This window comes from Protopterus annectens, chromosome 9.part0 (genome assembly GCF_019279795.1).
Source record: "Protopterus annectens isolate FY-2018-M chromosome 9.part0, PAN1.0, whole genome shotgun sequence".
In the NCBI taxonomy this organism is placed as follows: domain Eukaryota; kingdom Metazoa; phylum Chordata; order Ceratodontiformes; family Protopteridae; genus Protopterus; species Protopterus annectens.
Window position 1 is genome coordinate 1465470954 of NC_056743.1, and position 16137 is coordinate 1465487090.

At 39.5% G+C, this 16137-nt stretch overlaps 1 protein-coding gene across 1 annotated transcript in view; it reads right to left on the reverse strand.

Moving 5' to 3' along the window:
- LOC122810706 (fibrillin-1-like) overlaps positions 1 to 16137 on the reverse strand; it is a 532858-nt gene that overhangs the window by 88676 nt on the left and 428045 nt on the right. The window contains exon 32 of the mRNA XM_044082270.1: positions 3436 to 3604. Within this exon, the coding sequence (XP_043938205.1) occupies positions 3436 to 3604 (169 nt within the window). The remainder of the gene's footprint in view (positions 1 to 3435; positions 3605 to 16137) is intronic.

Consider the following 16137-nt stretch of genomic DNA (forward strand, 5'->3'; position numbering starts at 1 on the left):
AGTTCTTCCTTCCCTTATTCCTTCTTCATGAATTTCACTGGCTGCCAGCAATTTCCCATTTTCTGATCTACCTTTTATGAATTCATTTTTTCCTTTCTGTGATACATAAAGCAAAATCCTAACCATTCTTGTAACTAAGAGCCAATGACAGCCAGTGGCTTCATAAATAAATCCCAGTACTGTACAACCTCACCATCAGCACTACCAATACCTTGAGCCTGGGAAAGCTCACCCTATTGCCCCACCCTAGTTATGTATTCCTTGAAGGCCTTGCATAGATTACTGTCTTCAGTTATTTCCTCTCCATCCTCCTTTTTTTTTTACTTTCACCCCTTCTTCTTTCTTTGGTTTGTATATTTCTATTTGTTTACAAACTGACCCCCAACTGCCTGCGAGTAGTCTTTCCAGTTACTCATCTGTACATCTATCCCTATCATGGCATTATTGAATCTAGTGCCCTTTTAATTACACATAGACTTTCAAAGAAATCAGTAGGCTTGGTAATATTTGAATAAAGCCAAAGATAGAGATGGGGTCTTATTAGTAGCTGCTATGTTGAACACAAACTGAACATTTCAGACTATTTAAGTGTGGCCTGGAATGGAACAATGTCAATTAAAAGGCGTGCCAGTTTGGCAGCATACTAAACTGATTCATCAGCCATTTATCCTGAGACTGAAGTATGGAACTGGGAAAACAGCACAAACGGCAATAGTTTGGGCAGCTGTTGGGCTTTTTATATAGTTTCATTGACTCACTGATTGGGAAATATGTTCCTTGTAGTCATAAAAAGTCCACAGCAGGGTCAGTCCTCCTTTATGGTTGAAATGTCTTTCTATACTTCAAAGGAAGAAAAAGCATCACTAGAAGATGTTCAGGAACTTTCCTAGCTTACAAAGCAAAGTTTGTTACCAGCAATCTAAGCAACCACTAAGCAGGTATGTTAGGATAGCTGAACACAAACACTAAATTAAAATAACAGTCTATTCCAGTGATGGTAATGTGGCCTTGTATAAATATCCACGGTAATACAGGAAGTAGAAAAAGGTGATGATTAGTATTTCCCATGATAGTTCCAACAGTGTCAGATGATAGCCCGCATCTGAGATCTTAATGATACCTTTTTTGTTTGGGGGGGGTGATGAGATGCTGAAGTGGTACAGACTGATATTGCAGACCTTGACTTATGCCCAGGGATTGCCAATGATATGGGGGCAGAAGCCTCTAAGGAAATTAAGCGCAATGCAGCACCTAGGCCAGAAGGGTTAAACCAATGCTTTTTGAGGAATATTTTAGCTAACTTAATTTGTTGCTTTACCTATTTGTTTCAAATGCCAGTCTTGCCAGGATTTGTACCTGATGTTTGGAAGTAAGATATTTTGTACCAATATAAAAGTGAAGCTCTAATTCTTCAGTGGATACTTTTCAGTCCATAAGTTAAAACAGTATTATTGGTAAATGTTTTGAAGTAACAGTTTTACAACTAATACTTCTGTCCTTTAAAAAGAGGATGGACATTAATCAACACAGATTCTTTGAGTGAAGTTAATGTTTAACAAATTTTACGTTTATGTGAATTTAACTGATTCTATTAATGGGTGTGATTTATTTGGACTTGCTGATAGCATTTGATTTAGTGTCTCACAAGGACGTGTTAAATTCAATCTTGTTTGCTAGCATTAATAGATATAATATTAGGTGGGTAGTCAGATGGCTATAAGACAGGGCATGCTGAGTTAAAATTAGAAATACTCAGGCGGGAAAGTCATAAATGTAGGTACCCCTCAGAAGTCTGTACTCGGTCCTTTTTTATCTAATGTTTTTATATGACCATTATTCCAACTGGCTTGAATATATTGGCAAGCAGCTTTGCCGACAATGCTGGGGTTGGAACACTTGTTTCTAAACTTACCAACAAAGCACTTCTGTAAATATTTTTGGACTTTTTTGCATCAGTGGTGTCAACTGAAAATGTGTTTTAATGCACCATAATGCAGGGTCTTCATTATGATAATAATAATAAAAGCCTTTATCTTTATGCTATGGATAATTTCATTTTGTCTAAGAGTACCACTCTAAAATATCTTGGTGTGGTGACTGAAATCACTTTTGATGCTGATATAGCTGTTATTTAGAAGAGTTCCTCACTGACAGCCACCTCTGTGTCTTTTACCTTTGTTTTTGTCAGGTTATGGAAGATATGCAAATTATACCGTTCTGTACTGGCTAACCAAAATAATTAGTCTCTCTACTGAGTTTCCTTTCAGTGTGTTGGCCTTCACTTCACAATGTAATTCAAAAGTTGTATTCTAGAGGAGTTCCTCATTCTATTCAAGTTTTACTGTCCTTTTTGTGCAATCCACAATTATTAACTACCGAAATTGTGAAAGATGAACTTTGTTCCTTTGATGTTTAACTGATTATTAGGTATTCTTCTTCTTCTTCTTCTTTCGGCTTTTTCCCAGTTAGGGGTTGCCACAGTGGATCACCTGACTGCTCATGATTGGCAGTGGAGTTTTATGGTGTTGAGTTGCCAGCCCAGTGCCCAACCTTCCACAGAAGGCACACACATGTACACACTCACACCTAAGGCCAATTTGGAGTGTACAATCCACCTACAGCATGTCTTTGGGATGTGGGAGGAAACCGGAGCACCCGGAGGAAAACCACACGACCACAGGGAAGACATGCAGACTCCGCACAGAAGGCACCCCAGCCAAGAATCAAACTGGAGAGCCTCTTGCTGTGAAGTGGCAATGCTAACCGCTACACCACAAAAGAGTACAGGGCTTAGTATAGACAGCTGTTCATACTACAGTTGTGGAATGTAAATATTAAGGTTTACATGAATTGCATAACTAAATTCCAACAAAACATGCCTGTGAGTGGCCACAGTTTATAACAGGGTGAACATAATATTTCATATGCTATAAGCACTGGGTGAAACAGATTAATAGCTCCTGCTTCTAAGCCATCAATCAAGTCATACTTCAGCATTGTCTCAGAAAATGTGTTAATAAACTGTAATTGCATAGAAAACATTCATTTCAATTGTCCAGATTTTTGCAGACTGACCAGATTTTTGCCTCATATTTTGGATATGTTTCTCATAAAAATTGTTGTTTTTAGGTAAATTAGTGAGGATTTAATTCATTGAAGAATGACAGACATTTACATTTCAGATTTCATATCCTTCAGAAAGTACACAGTAACGCAAAACCTCTTATTTTAGCAACTTTCTGTTTATAAGATCAATATTTAAAATTTGTACCTACTTTTGAGCCTTTGGCCCCAATTATTTTTTGTTTATATTTGCTTTGTCCAGATTTATTGTGCTAAGAGGTTGAGAAGTATGATCAAAAAGGAGCAAGAAGGACATACACAAAAATGGCAATTCTACATAATGCACAATACTAAAGATTAATATAGTCTTACCAGTTTATTAGCAGCACAATAGAGCAGAAACATAAATACTCCATGGAAGCTGTTCAGTGTCGCAAAAATGTATGACATCACAAGGGTCTCCTTCTGAAAGTGGAAGATGCTGAATAGCCATGTGCAACCAAAAGCAAGGAACTGAGCAATATACTTAAAAAGAAGCCCCCTATGGAAAAAAAGAGCGCTGAATAAATTAAAGATAAGTGTTTATAATCAGACAATCATCTCTACTGCCAAACAGAATTTTAAAGACTATATCAAAAGCATGCTTTATTATGACTACATTATATGCTTTAAAGAATAGCCCTCACATCTTTAACCACAGCTTGGACTGCATGTGAAACATCAGGTGTGAATTCTTTATTTGTTCCAAATGCTGTAAAATATTCTGTTCTGTTTGAGTTTTTTATGCAGGCTTGGGGCAGACATTTAGTACAGATTTTCTGGTCCTGGATTCATAAACCTTTTTTTTAATCATGAAGATCATAGTGCAGACTGGATATTAGAGAACTGTTAGAGTCACAAAAGAGTTTCTGCCATTTTAATTTCTCCAAGTCATTTGGGTTTATAATACCATGATGCGAATGGATCCCATTCTTAAGTATAAGTGTGATTAAAGTTCATTAAATTAGAATTGTTTCAATCTTTGATGTTAGACAAAAGTGGCTACTGTAGCATCCTCCTTTACAAACCTAGTCCTTGTTGGGAACAAAAAGATCCTTTTTACAAATGGTCTGCGGATGACCTGTTTTTCATTTGAAGGAATCTTTAGCTGAGTGCCATGTGTTTTTAGAACAAGTTAATAGTACTACTATTTTTTATGGTTCACTTTTTGGATATCACTGTAACTATATTTGAGAGAAAAATGTTTTGAAAGTACTGTTTACAGGACAAGCACATTTGTTATTATTACTTACAGACACCCTGTCAACATGAAAAAGAACTTCCCAAGAGGACAAATTATTAGAATTTTTAGATTTGTCTCTTGGGGTGATTTATTTTTTGATGAATTAATTACTATCAATATCATGTTTATTGGCAGGGGTTACAAACATGAATTTTTTTCAGAATGTGACCCTGAAATAGCTAGTAAAAGGAACACTAGATTACCTCCCATGTTGAATAAAGAATCAGAAAGACTCACTAATGCAAAATTACAGTGTTCATTTTGCCTAGAAATTACCAGTGACTGGGACGTTATTAGAAATGAGGTTTGGAACAGACTGATTTGTCCAGGGACATCTTCAAGTGAGGTTAGATAAATAGCATAGCAGGAATTAGGAGGATGGGGGAAGATAGGGTTAAATAGGAATAAAAGATGTTTGGGGGGGAAATGAAGTATGGGTAGGAAGGGGCTTAAAGGATTTCAGGCAAGTGTAACTGGAGCAGGAGTCACATTTTTGGCATGAACTTGCTACTGCAAGTATTACATCCATGATGACCAGTAGGTACTGTGGAGCAGGTAGCTCTTGGATTTGGAGGAAGGGGTAAAGTTGGGAAGTAGCCATGATCAGCTGAGGTGGTTGGGGACAGCATGGTTGCTGGGCTCTTATGTCAGTGTAACTTTGCTAGGTAGTTTGCAGGAGGTACTTAATTGTGGGGAATTCATTGGTGGGTGGTTTAATTTGTTTGGATCTTGATTTGTGGTGTCGTCGTGGGTAGTATGTGTCAGGAGCAATGGTGGTGTGCTTTCTCAAGGCTGAATATTTGGTGACTGGAGTATTGGTGCAGTTCATATTAGTAAGTTCTTGTTTTCTGTGAGGCTTTGAATTCTGCTAGAGTACACTTGGTTGGTTCCGTTGGCAGTTTACTGTTTTCCAGTCAGTGGATTCTTTCAGGAGCTGTGTGAAGAAGATTGTTTCCTTCAGGTTGCCGTGGTTAGACACAGCAAAGGTTTGTTTCAGCTGTTAAATGTTGGCATGCAGTCAGTTTGAAGTTGATGTTTTCTCAGGTATGAGTAGGGCTTATTGCTTTGTGGTGGGTGGTTCTCTCAATTGGGTTTGGGTTTCACGGGTGGGTGGTAGTCTATCATGCCCATTTTATGAGGCTTTTTCCTCAGCTGATGCTACTGATGGTTTTTGTGGGCTCTGAGCCAGTTGTTTCTTTTGTGGGTTAGGGTGTTAATTGCTTTAGCGGGTCAGCTTGTTATAGTGTGGACTTTCACCTTTTTGTTTGTTGAATTAGTTTTGCTGCTTGTCATTTTCTTTGCATGGATTTGGCTTCTCTTGCTCCTCCCTTGCTAAAAAATTAAAAGAAAGTAGAGGAAAGGGAAGATGTAAGGAGTAGTTGCTGGAAAACTTTAGTCTAGCCTTCCAATGAGACTGTTTTCGCGGGCTACAAAGTAATCCACATATTGGCCATTTGTTGCACATAGTAGCTCCAACGGCCATGTGGGGGGTAGTGCAGGGGTTCGTGGGGGGTGTGGTATATAGATGGATTGGTGTACATGACATTAAAAAAAACTCGCAAGACGTATACCATTAATTTGTCCCTGATTTCACTTGGGTTTTAGTTCAGCCCCTTTTAACGCCATCAAAAACTGATGAGTTTGGGAGAACAGTGGTGGATTACCATGTAAAATAATAACTAATGGCACTAAGATACAGACATGTTCCTGTTCTGACCCTAATTATTGTGCATTTGTCCCTCATGCCTTTGAGGTTGGCACCCGAGGACTGAAGTAAGGAGAGTGGATATTGATTTGATTTTCAGGTAAATGGATGAGGGTTACTTCAGGTATAGTTCCATGCTTCATAGTTCACAGAATATGTGAGCAGGTGCAAAATTCATTTTTTAGTGAACTTGTATGAGTAAGTATATTTTGTAGACTAAGGATTGTGTTTTATGTTTCATATTTTCAGACGTGAATGTGATGCAAAACCAATTGCTTTGTGTTGTGTGTGTGCCAGGTGTGAGCATATGTTTTTTTTTCATATATTTTGAAAGGCAGACAAGGGGAATGATGCAGGGGAGGTTGTTGTTTGTGCCTTCTGACTGTGTGATTTTTGCTGGATAGGCAGAGTTTGCTTCATGGTGTGCTGAGCGGAGACCAGACAGGGGAAGTTACTTTGCGACTGGAAAGGCTGCTGGGAGCAGAGGTCTGGTATAGCCATTGCTTCCTCTTTCCTGATTTCACTCCCCGTCCATTTGCAATAGCATAGCTCTCTCTAAGAATTTTGCTAAATGTCCAGATTATTGCTCATATTTCTGGTTTGTTCCTCATAAACTTGTGTTTTTTTTTTTTTTTTTTTTTTATGAATCACTGGCATGATCAAAGGGTTAAAGTCACTAACTAAACAATGACATCTACTTCAGTTTCAGACTTCACGTCCTTCAGAAATGTGTGCAGTTTTAACTAAGGGCTACAGCTACGATCTGCCTTGCCCTGGGAAGTATATCTTGGTAACCTAGGTGCTTTAATAGTTGTGTAAATAACAAGGAAAGGAAACACAGAGTACCAGGTGGAGGTTTCTTTCTGAGCCCCTGTCCTTAATTCCTGTGTATTTAGTGAATATCACTGGTTCATCAGTGCAAGTATGAGTAGACTGCCGGGTCACATTTTATATGATGTCGCATGGACATTTGTACATTGAATTTATTTTTGTTGCCATGCCCCCTTTTGTTTATATAAATGTTTATAAGGAGAAAAAAAAGGCTCAACTAGAGTGGGAGTGGATGGGGTGCTCTTCTTAGGGAAGTCGTTGGCAGTAGTGAGACGTGATTTCATCTCCTGTTGATTATAGTACCAGTTGGTAGTGAGTTGCGTGCGCTGAGAGGCACAGTTCCTCTTAGAACATGCATGGGAAGTGCTTCCCATGGGGATAGGGGTTGGGGAGACGAGAGACATTTAGACTTGTGGGTTAGCCCTGTGGTCAAAGAATAGGTTTGGAGAGTGGGAGAACTTCAGAGGACTGAGGTCATGGCAATGGGTCATTCAGTTGAGTCTTGTGCTTCAGGTCTTTAAAAGAATATATCTTTCAGCTACAGTTCTTCCACAGTCTTTCCAGGTGGCACGGAACAGTGTTTGAGAAGTCTCTGCCTTGGGGGGGGGGGGGGGGTTGTTTTCTGGTTTTGGGTTTTTTGGGTTTTATGCAATGATGTTTTAGCTACTTATATATATATATATATATATATATATATATATATATATATATATATTGGGAGCATGCTGCCACATTATCCATTTCTCTGTCTAGTGTTAATCCTTTGACCACTGCAGGTGCTTTTTTTGGCTTTTGCTATAAACTTTTCTATGCCAAGTTTCTTCACCACTATGTTTTCCTTTCTGTCAGTTTGAACATGTTTATATATTTGTTGTAATATGCCTGTTAATGTATAATGCATTTAGATTTCAGGTTTGTTGGGTGGTGTTGAATGGTGTTTTAATTGTGCAACTTTGTTTTCCTATAGTTACGGGGTTGTCCAGATTTTTTGATTAAGCATATATTGTGGGATTGACATACTGATTAATATGGTCACAAAGATGGTTAGTGTAATATGCACCCCTTTTGATGGTATTGCACTTCATGCTAAAGTGTATTCAAGTCATTATCATTGCTCGTGGTAGCTCACTGAACTATATTTTACAAAGTGATCAGAATATTGCTGAAGAGTGGAGAGGAAGTGAGTATTAAGATTTAAAGAAAAATCCATGGGTGCATTTTGTGGCAGAAGACCATAGTTTTGTTGGTGGATATTTTGAGAGTATGTGAAGTCATTACATGTTGCTTATTCCTATATCTTTATACTGAGGGGGGGGGGGGCAGGTTGTTTTCAAATGTGTTTGTATTTCAGATGATTTACATTTTCTTTTTCTTTGCAGATGGTGGTTTTATGTTGGATGTTTTAGATGTTAGAGTGCTACATAAGGCAGTCACTAATGATCAGTGCAGAGGTCATATTAGCAGGTGGCCTGAAGGACATGGTCTTCTTAGGTGATGGAGGTTGCTACAAAGAGGTTTTCAATTGCTGGAGCTGCAGGGAATGAGGTCACAGGTACTGATGTAATTGTACTTACTTATTCCAGTGAGTTTCCATTGTGTGTGGAAGGGATCTTTGGTCATTGAGACTGTAGCAGCCTGAATTTGTTACATTGGGTAATACATGGTGGGGTTTATTAAGGACTTTTATTTTATTTATTGACTCAAGGAGTGTTGGGTTAAAATAAGACTATTCGTTTCTTACAAGGAAGGTAGTGTTTGTGAAGCCACAGTGGTGTAGGAAGGGGTTAGTTATTCAGTTTGTATGTTTCAGGGTGACTTAAGAATAAGTAGAGTTTGTGGGAGTGTTGCAGGTAAGTGACTGTTTGGGGCCAAGTTAACATTTGCTGTTGGATGCAATGGTGACACATTAGCAGGGAAGCTTTAAAGGGGAATTTAAGGGTAAGTGGTGGATTAAGGAGGTTGTGTGCTCAGTAGGTGTATTGGACTGTTCATGGGGCTTGCATTGGCACCAAAAGTGGTTAATAAGTTGGTGCAGTTTACCATTGGGTTGCCTTTGGACAATTCAATGGAATAGCTCTTGGAGCAGGTGGATAGGATTGGTCATGGGGATTTACATTTGTTTACACATTTTATAGGAGGTTAGGTTTGGGGGGCAGAATTTGGGGAGTTGGTTGGTGGATAATGGTATAGCGGGACAGCTGGGAATGTGGTGGTCTTGGAATATCAAGTTCAGTTTGTTTTTACATGCAGCACCTAATGATCTATTTCAACATGGACATGGGTGGACACTCTAGGCTGAATTTACAGTTACCCATTAAGTTGTGACTTGCACTCTGATTCGAGAGGAGGTGGTTCAGTATGTACAACATAAGAGTATGTAGGGTTTGATGGAGCACTCTTGGTATGTAGTTGTGGGGGTTATGTGGGGAAATGGGTTAAGTGTTTTGGGGTGTATTTGGCAGGTGATTACTGGGGAATCAAGTTGTTATGCATTTGGCAGATAGATGGGAAGTTGTGGAGAATTTTACTGGTTGACAAAGGAGGCAGGTGAGGACCAACTGGGGGGATTTGGGCTAGTGACTGGTTAGATGGAAGGAAGTGTAACTGACATGTTGTATATAGGAGTTGTATGTTAAGTGTGCATAGGATGTGCAGTTGGAGTGGTTTGGGATTAGGGTTCATTGCCTTTTGTTTTATAGGGAAATGGAATGGCTTGTGGTGGTGGGTTGCTAGAATGCCATGATGGTTTATTAACTATCTTATTGTTTATAAGGGATAGTTAGTGTGATGGCAGGATTGATAGACAACAGTATTTTAAAGATATCTTTTTTGGTTATTTTAAGTGGTGAAATGAGGCTGGGATGTGGTATCACAGTCTGTTATTGCCTCTGTGTGGTTTGAGATGGCAGTGGGTTTAATGCTTGTTGTCCAGTTGGATGGTAAAGATCAGGGAGTTGTTAGGATTGTTATTGCATTGGCTGTAAAGAGAGCTCATTTGGTTATTACTGCATTGGGTGGTAAATGGGGTTGTAATGGGGCATGATGGTATGTAATTGACTCTGCATGGTTTTTGTAATGCCTTTGGAATCATTGCAGGCCTGCCATTGGTCATGAGGTAAGGATTATTTAGCTCATGCACAGTGACTATGCTAGGTTATGAGGTTATGGTTTGTTATCTCGACATAGGAGAAGGGTCAGTGTTTTGTTTTCAGCTGTTTAGGTAATTGGTTATTTTGTTAGTTATGTGATAGAGTTTTAGGAGAGGATGACTCTGTTCCAACTTGGTTAGTGGGGGCAGGGTGCACCAAATGATGTTTGGCCAGATGCTTTAATGATGGTTAGGTTGCTGGAAGTTTGTCAAAGAGAGGTGTAACTGCCTGGTCAGGCTGGTGGGTGGAGAAGAGGGGCAGGCTTGCTCTCTTCTGTTTCCCCTCTGGTGTTGGATGGTCAATTCAATAACTTGGGAAAGGAAAGTGAGCAGTTACACTGCTTGATAAGTAAATAAGCAAGCAGAGGAAGCGGTTTACTTGGTTGGAGGTGTAATTCAATAAATGGTAACAGACGTGAGTGATACACTGCTTCATAAGTAAGTGAGTGGAGGTATAGATGCTGCTTACTGATCAGGATGAACGGGGTTAAGCTGCGCTGTCCTATGATAATGTTACATGGATGTTATTTTCACCTGTATCATGTTTTAGATGAAGTTAATAAATATTGGTTAACAATTATGTTTATGGTAATTTCAGTAAAGGTTGTCAAATGTCATTTGGTGTGATGTGTTTCTTGAAGGGGACCAGGACAAACATCTTGGTAGATAATTGGAAAGTATTGCCTGGTAATACAGAGACTGCCACTATTTAGGAAAAAAATATTTTGCATATAAAAAATGAAGCAATTTAAAATATGGATACTGCAGAGAGACAGCACTGTTCTAAAAGTGCCATCCACTGATAAAGCTAATGGCACCTAAAGATATGACAACTACAGTGCTTGCAACTTTATTTGTGAAGGACTCTACATTATACTAATTTATACTGATAAAGCTGTCGCAGTGAGCTTTCATTTCACATGCACCTCACACAGAGTTATATAATTTGCTCTTTACTCATTTTACCCTGCATTTTATGTAGGCAGGACACCAAACAAATCACTTAGAGAATTACAGAATATCATTATGATATGAGCAGTAAAAATTAGATCACCCTTTTAAGTATACCAAATTATGCATTTCATTTAAGATGTTTTATATTTTGCACTAATTCAGAGTATTGGATTTGAGGGATGGTGATTTTAAAAGTAAATTAGAAAAGAGGAAAAACTTACTGGCAATTATCTTTACAGGCTGATAGATTATTGCTGATGAAAATGAAGATGTTAGTGCAATGTTGTACTACTCTAACGAGTGGAACCATGCAGCTGGCATTACAAGCTCCACAAACACTTCTGCACATATGCAGCTTCCTAACTAAGCAGCTTACCACTTATGTAGCACTGAGCTCATGAGTCTCAGGTTCTGCTTTTGCAGCAAGTCTAGGCTGTCTACCTCCCTGCGTGAGCCACCATAAGACTTGTTCCCTTTGTGAGCCCTGCGGTGCTTGAAATATTTGTATGTATGTATGTATGTATGTGCCGCTAATCCAACAGAGGTTATCTGGGGTAAAGCAGGGCCCTTATGCCTATGTGCCATGTGGCACTAAACTTATTTAAACCTTTACACAAAAGTAAAACAAAATGTATTCATTTCCTGATGACTTTTGCTGAGATCATCCTTTCAATGTAATGTCTTTCTGTATTTGCATTTCCAGATTAGTGTCAGTGCAACTCAAAAATTGTTTTACATTTTCTTTTGTCATTGCCAGTTCTAGTATTCCCATAAGAATTTCTATTTTTTCTCAGCTCTTCATCATCCTTTCACAAATGTGATCTACACAACATATGTACACTTCCTTGTTCAGTCTTTATTTCACTTTCAAATCATACTTCTATAAATTAAGTCACCCACTTTAATATCACAGATGCCTTGTTCAAACACTTTCTGATTTGTAAGGGTTTCTGATCCGTTTCCATTTGAACTTATTTACCATAGACATATTCATGGAATTTGTCACATTTAAATACTACTGCTAAAGGTCTTTTTCTATTTGATTATATTTCTGTTTGCATCGATTTGAAAAAGCTGTTAGCCTAAAGGCAACTTTTCTATTCTCCTTTACATGGCATCTACTTGCAATAATCAGTCACAGCTTAGTTTTCTGTTTTTTTTTTGTTTGTTTGTTTTTTATTGGAGCATGTGTGACTAGTCTTTTTAACATTTTAAGACGCTTATCTTGCTCAAAGTTGCATTACCATTCTAGATCTTGTTATAATAGCATTCTTAAAGGCATAGTTGTGACAAACATATTAGGTACAATGTTTGCATGTTGTAGCATCACTTGTTAAAGTTTTGTAATGCCTGCTTCTCTTTTATTGATGTTCAGGTACTCTGAATTAGAATATAACCACTGCACTTCTGCCTTATCATTCTAATTTCACATTTGTTCTTATTTGACTGAGAATTACAGTCCCCCGGATTCAGCAATCCTCTGTATAAGACTAAATAAGTCTTACACGGAAGCTGCAGTTGAAAGGTATGATATCAGCATGCCATGCATATTCATGAGGGCATGCTGACTCATACTCTAGTCTAACACGGTCCATGTAGGAAAGTAGGGGGCATGTCCGATTGCTGAGTACTGCAAAGGGAAAAGCCCCCAGAAGAGTTAGAGTCCTGATAGTAAACACCCACAAGCGAGTCCACCGAAATGTCAAGAAACACAACACCACACATACCCACAGACTAAACCCTAGTGAAAGTGTTTAAAAAGTAAAAATAACTGTTTCAATTTTTTTTTATAATTTCCATTATGTTTGCCCGCATTTGCGCTCATTTGCGCGGTTATGCCCTTCGCTCAACCACAGTGAGCAGATATGACACTGTAAAGCATATAAGATCTACATATGCAAATTAAGCAAAGTAGCAATAGTGTAGCGGTAGAGATGTCGCCCAAAGAATAGGTAGTCACGGTTCGAGCCCCACAACATCCCCTTCCATTTTTCTTTAAATATGTATGAAACAATTCCCCGATATATATAAATTTAATTTAAGTAAAATGTAATGAAATGGCCCATGTATTTTTGAACAAAACCTATATTATGTATATATAAAAAGGATCATAATTGCCCGTAACTTAGCAGTGCTTTAACAAGCTTAATATGAGTGCCTGTAGCGTACCTAGCTTAATATGAGTGCCCGTAGCCAAGCAGCGCTTTACCCAGCTTAAAATGAGTGCCCCTAGCCAAAAAACGCTGAACCCAGCTTAATATGACTGCACATAACTAAATAACGCTTTACCCAGTGTAAGCTGTTTGCGCAGAGCTGCGCAGTGCGCCAACCAGCTTACCATCAGGCAACATTGGACAACGTGTAGCAAAGTTGCCTTTACACAGACACACCTTCTAGCCTGTCTAGACAGTAGTAAAATAAAAAAGCAATGACAAGGGTCAAACCCGGTATACTGTGCACCATGGTCAAAGTACTGAACCACTAAGCCATGACACTTGTACCTAGAAATCCAGTATTACCATACATATAGGAATGAATGAAAATATAACCATGACAAAGCAGGTTTGCTCTTAGCTGAGAAATTTCCAAAACGGCCAATCACAAATAAGTGCGGGAAAACTGGCATTTATAAGCTCCATAGGTGGGAATACACACCATAACTGATTGTGGTACCCATTTGCAGTCAGGATGGCAGGTGTTGGAGAGGGAAATCGCTTTAGAGCACAAAGGTGGAGCATGTTTGGCTCCTAGTCCATCATCATGAAGGCCGACTCATGCAGGGCCAGGTTCAATGGGGTGCATATAAGGCAGAGGCGTGGAACCAGTTGGCACATGATCTCACCAGTGCCACAGGCATTCTGAGGACTGGTAAACAGGTCCGTCACCACCATGTGGACCTGAAGCGCTGAAAGGAGGACCAACTGAACCGATGGATCCAGGAGGCCCATCAAATGCCCAATGCCCCACTACTAAGTACACATGTAATTAAGTATGTAAGAAATGCTATCCTAGCCTATTGTATGGATAGGTATGTTCCAATATCCCTTCATTTATATTACAGCTGCAGGTGTTCGTTCCACGAATCGGCAAGCCTATGCTGATAGGCTGGTAAGGCTGTGCCACCAGGCAGGTTAGTAATTATTCAGCTGGTATTATTATAGAATATAAGTGAGACAGCCTGTAAAAGAGTTCAGTGTTGTAATCCAGTAATAAAGGTCAAATAAGCCTAGAATAAAGCTTCTGCTAGTATTCTAAGATCAGATAAGCGATGCAGCCTGAAAAAGAGTATTGTAATCCATTAATAAAGAGTAAACAAGTCTCAAATAGAGTTCCCACCTGTATTGTAATATCAGATAACTGTTTCAGCCTGAAAATGAGTGTTCTAATCTATCAATAAAGGACAGACAAGTATTGAATACATCCTTGTATATACTGTCATATGAAATAAGTGAGTCAGCTGGAAAGGATTGTTGTAACCCAGTAATAAATGTTAATAAAGTCTAGAATTAAGTACAATCCTGAAATGTAAATATAAAATAAGTGAGAGAGTGTGAGAAAGACCTTGAAGCCTGCAATAAAGGTATACTGCATGCACGACATAATGAAATGAATGAGACAGCCACAACCAAAGAGTGAAATATTTTAATAAAGTACAATACCTAGACTGTGTCCATCCCACATTTCGGATATGTTGTTGTACCCTTGCATTATGGAGATAGTATGGTTGTATGAAATGCTGAATATCCACAGTTGTCTAGGCCCATATAAACTGGCTGATGGGAATGCCAGTATGTCAGAAGAATATGTATAGTCCTCAACTGTGTCATGTATAGTATTTACCTGTTAATCCGGTACATGAGCAGCTTGTGCTTGTGATCCCACAAATGTCAGTGTGCTGCTAGAACTGTACGTAACTGTTCAAATGTAGCAGGATGAATACAAATGGAATGTATATTAATGTAGCAGTAACATCTCCATCACCAACATTTGTAAGGTTACATACAGGAAACTGTACTAATACATGTAGGGGATATATATCTGCATCTAGCAGGAATGTATAGTATACGTATAGGTATTTTAAGTTGTTAATGTAATATTTTATCACCCTACCTTATGCTCACAAATGATGCTATTCCACACCAAACTGAGTATGTGTATTCACAATTAATTCCTATGGGCATTTGTCCTGTTGGTTTATACATATCTGCATGTACGTTGATGCATGTGCCCTGTTCACATATCCAATCCTGATGGCCTGTTGCCACCAATCAACCCTGCATGCTGTTGGAATATCCACTGTTGTCCTAAATATGCATGTGTTATGCTTGCTGTTCAACTTTTGGAATCCATGTGTGTTTGGTGAATGGGAATACTAATGCATGCTGTTACAACTAATTTGGAATGGTGTTGTTTGTTACTTACCCAAAATGCCATTAAATACTGCTAAACATAGGACAACTGGGAAGGCGGGTGCCAGCGGACTCACCTCTCCCACCTCAGCTGGCGAGTGCACCTGGCACCAGTGCCCAGGCCAGGACTTCCTCCTCCGGTGGCCCTGTGCCACCTTCGGGTGGAAGGGCTGCAGGGGATGGGGCTCGCCCCCCCCTCTGCAAGTGTGGCCGGAGGAGAGCCTCCACTCACCCTCCAAAGGGTCCAGTCTGTGGTGCGTAGTGAGATCAGGTGTTCCGTGACTGATCCCCTATGCCAGCTTGAGGCGAGAGTGGCGCAACTCATGGGTGTGCCTGCCCATCCTATCCAGCCCCCAGCACAGCGCCGGCCTGGGCTGTGAAGGTGCAATGGTAACTGCCCATGGGTAGGGATCTTAGTTCCACTGTTGCCATCTGTGGGCTCATGGGCTTGCGACATCCAAACATCCATCCCTGTCAATTGTGTTTACCCCCCACATGTGTCATACTCTGCCCCTGTATGCTTCTTGTTTGTTTTGTCTGTTAACCTCCCCAACCTACCTCCCCAAATATACCTACTTCCTGTACCTCACATTCCACTCTCACCTGAAAAAAAAAGGGCACTCTGTTCCCACAAAAAAATTACGCCCCATACATAGTTGCCCATTTCACACACGTCTGCTGGACATGTAAACTGATAATTACAATTGGCTCTACAACATACTTTGTTGTCCTCACTCCTCTCTCA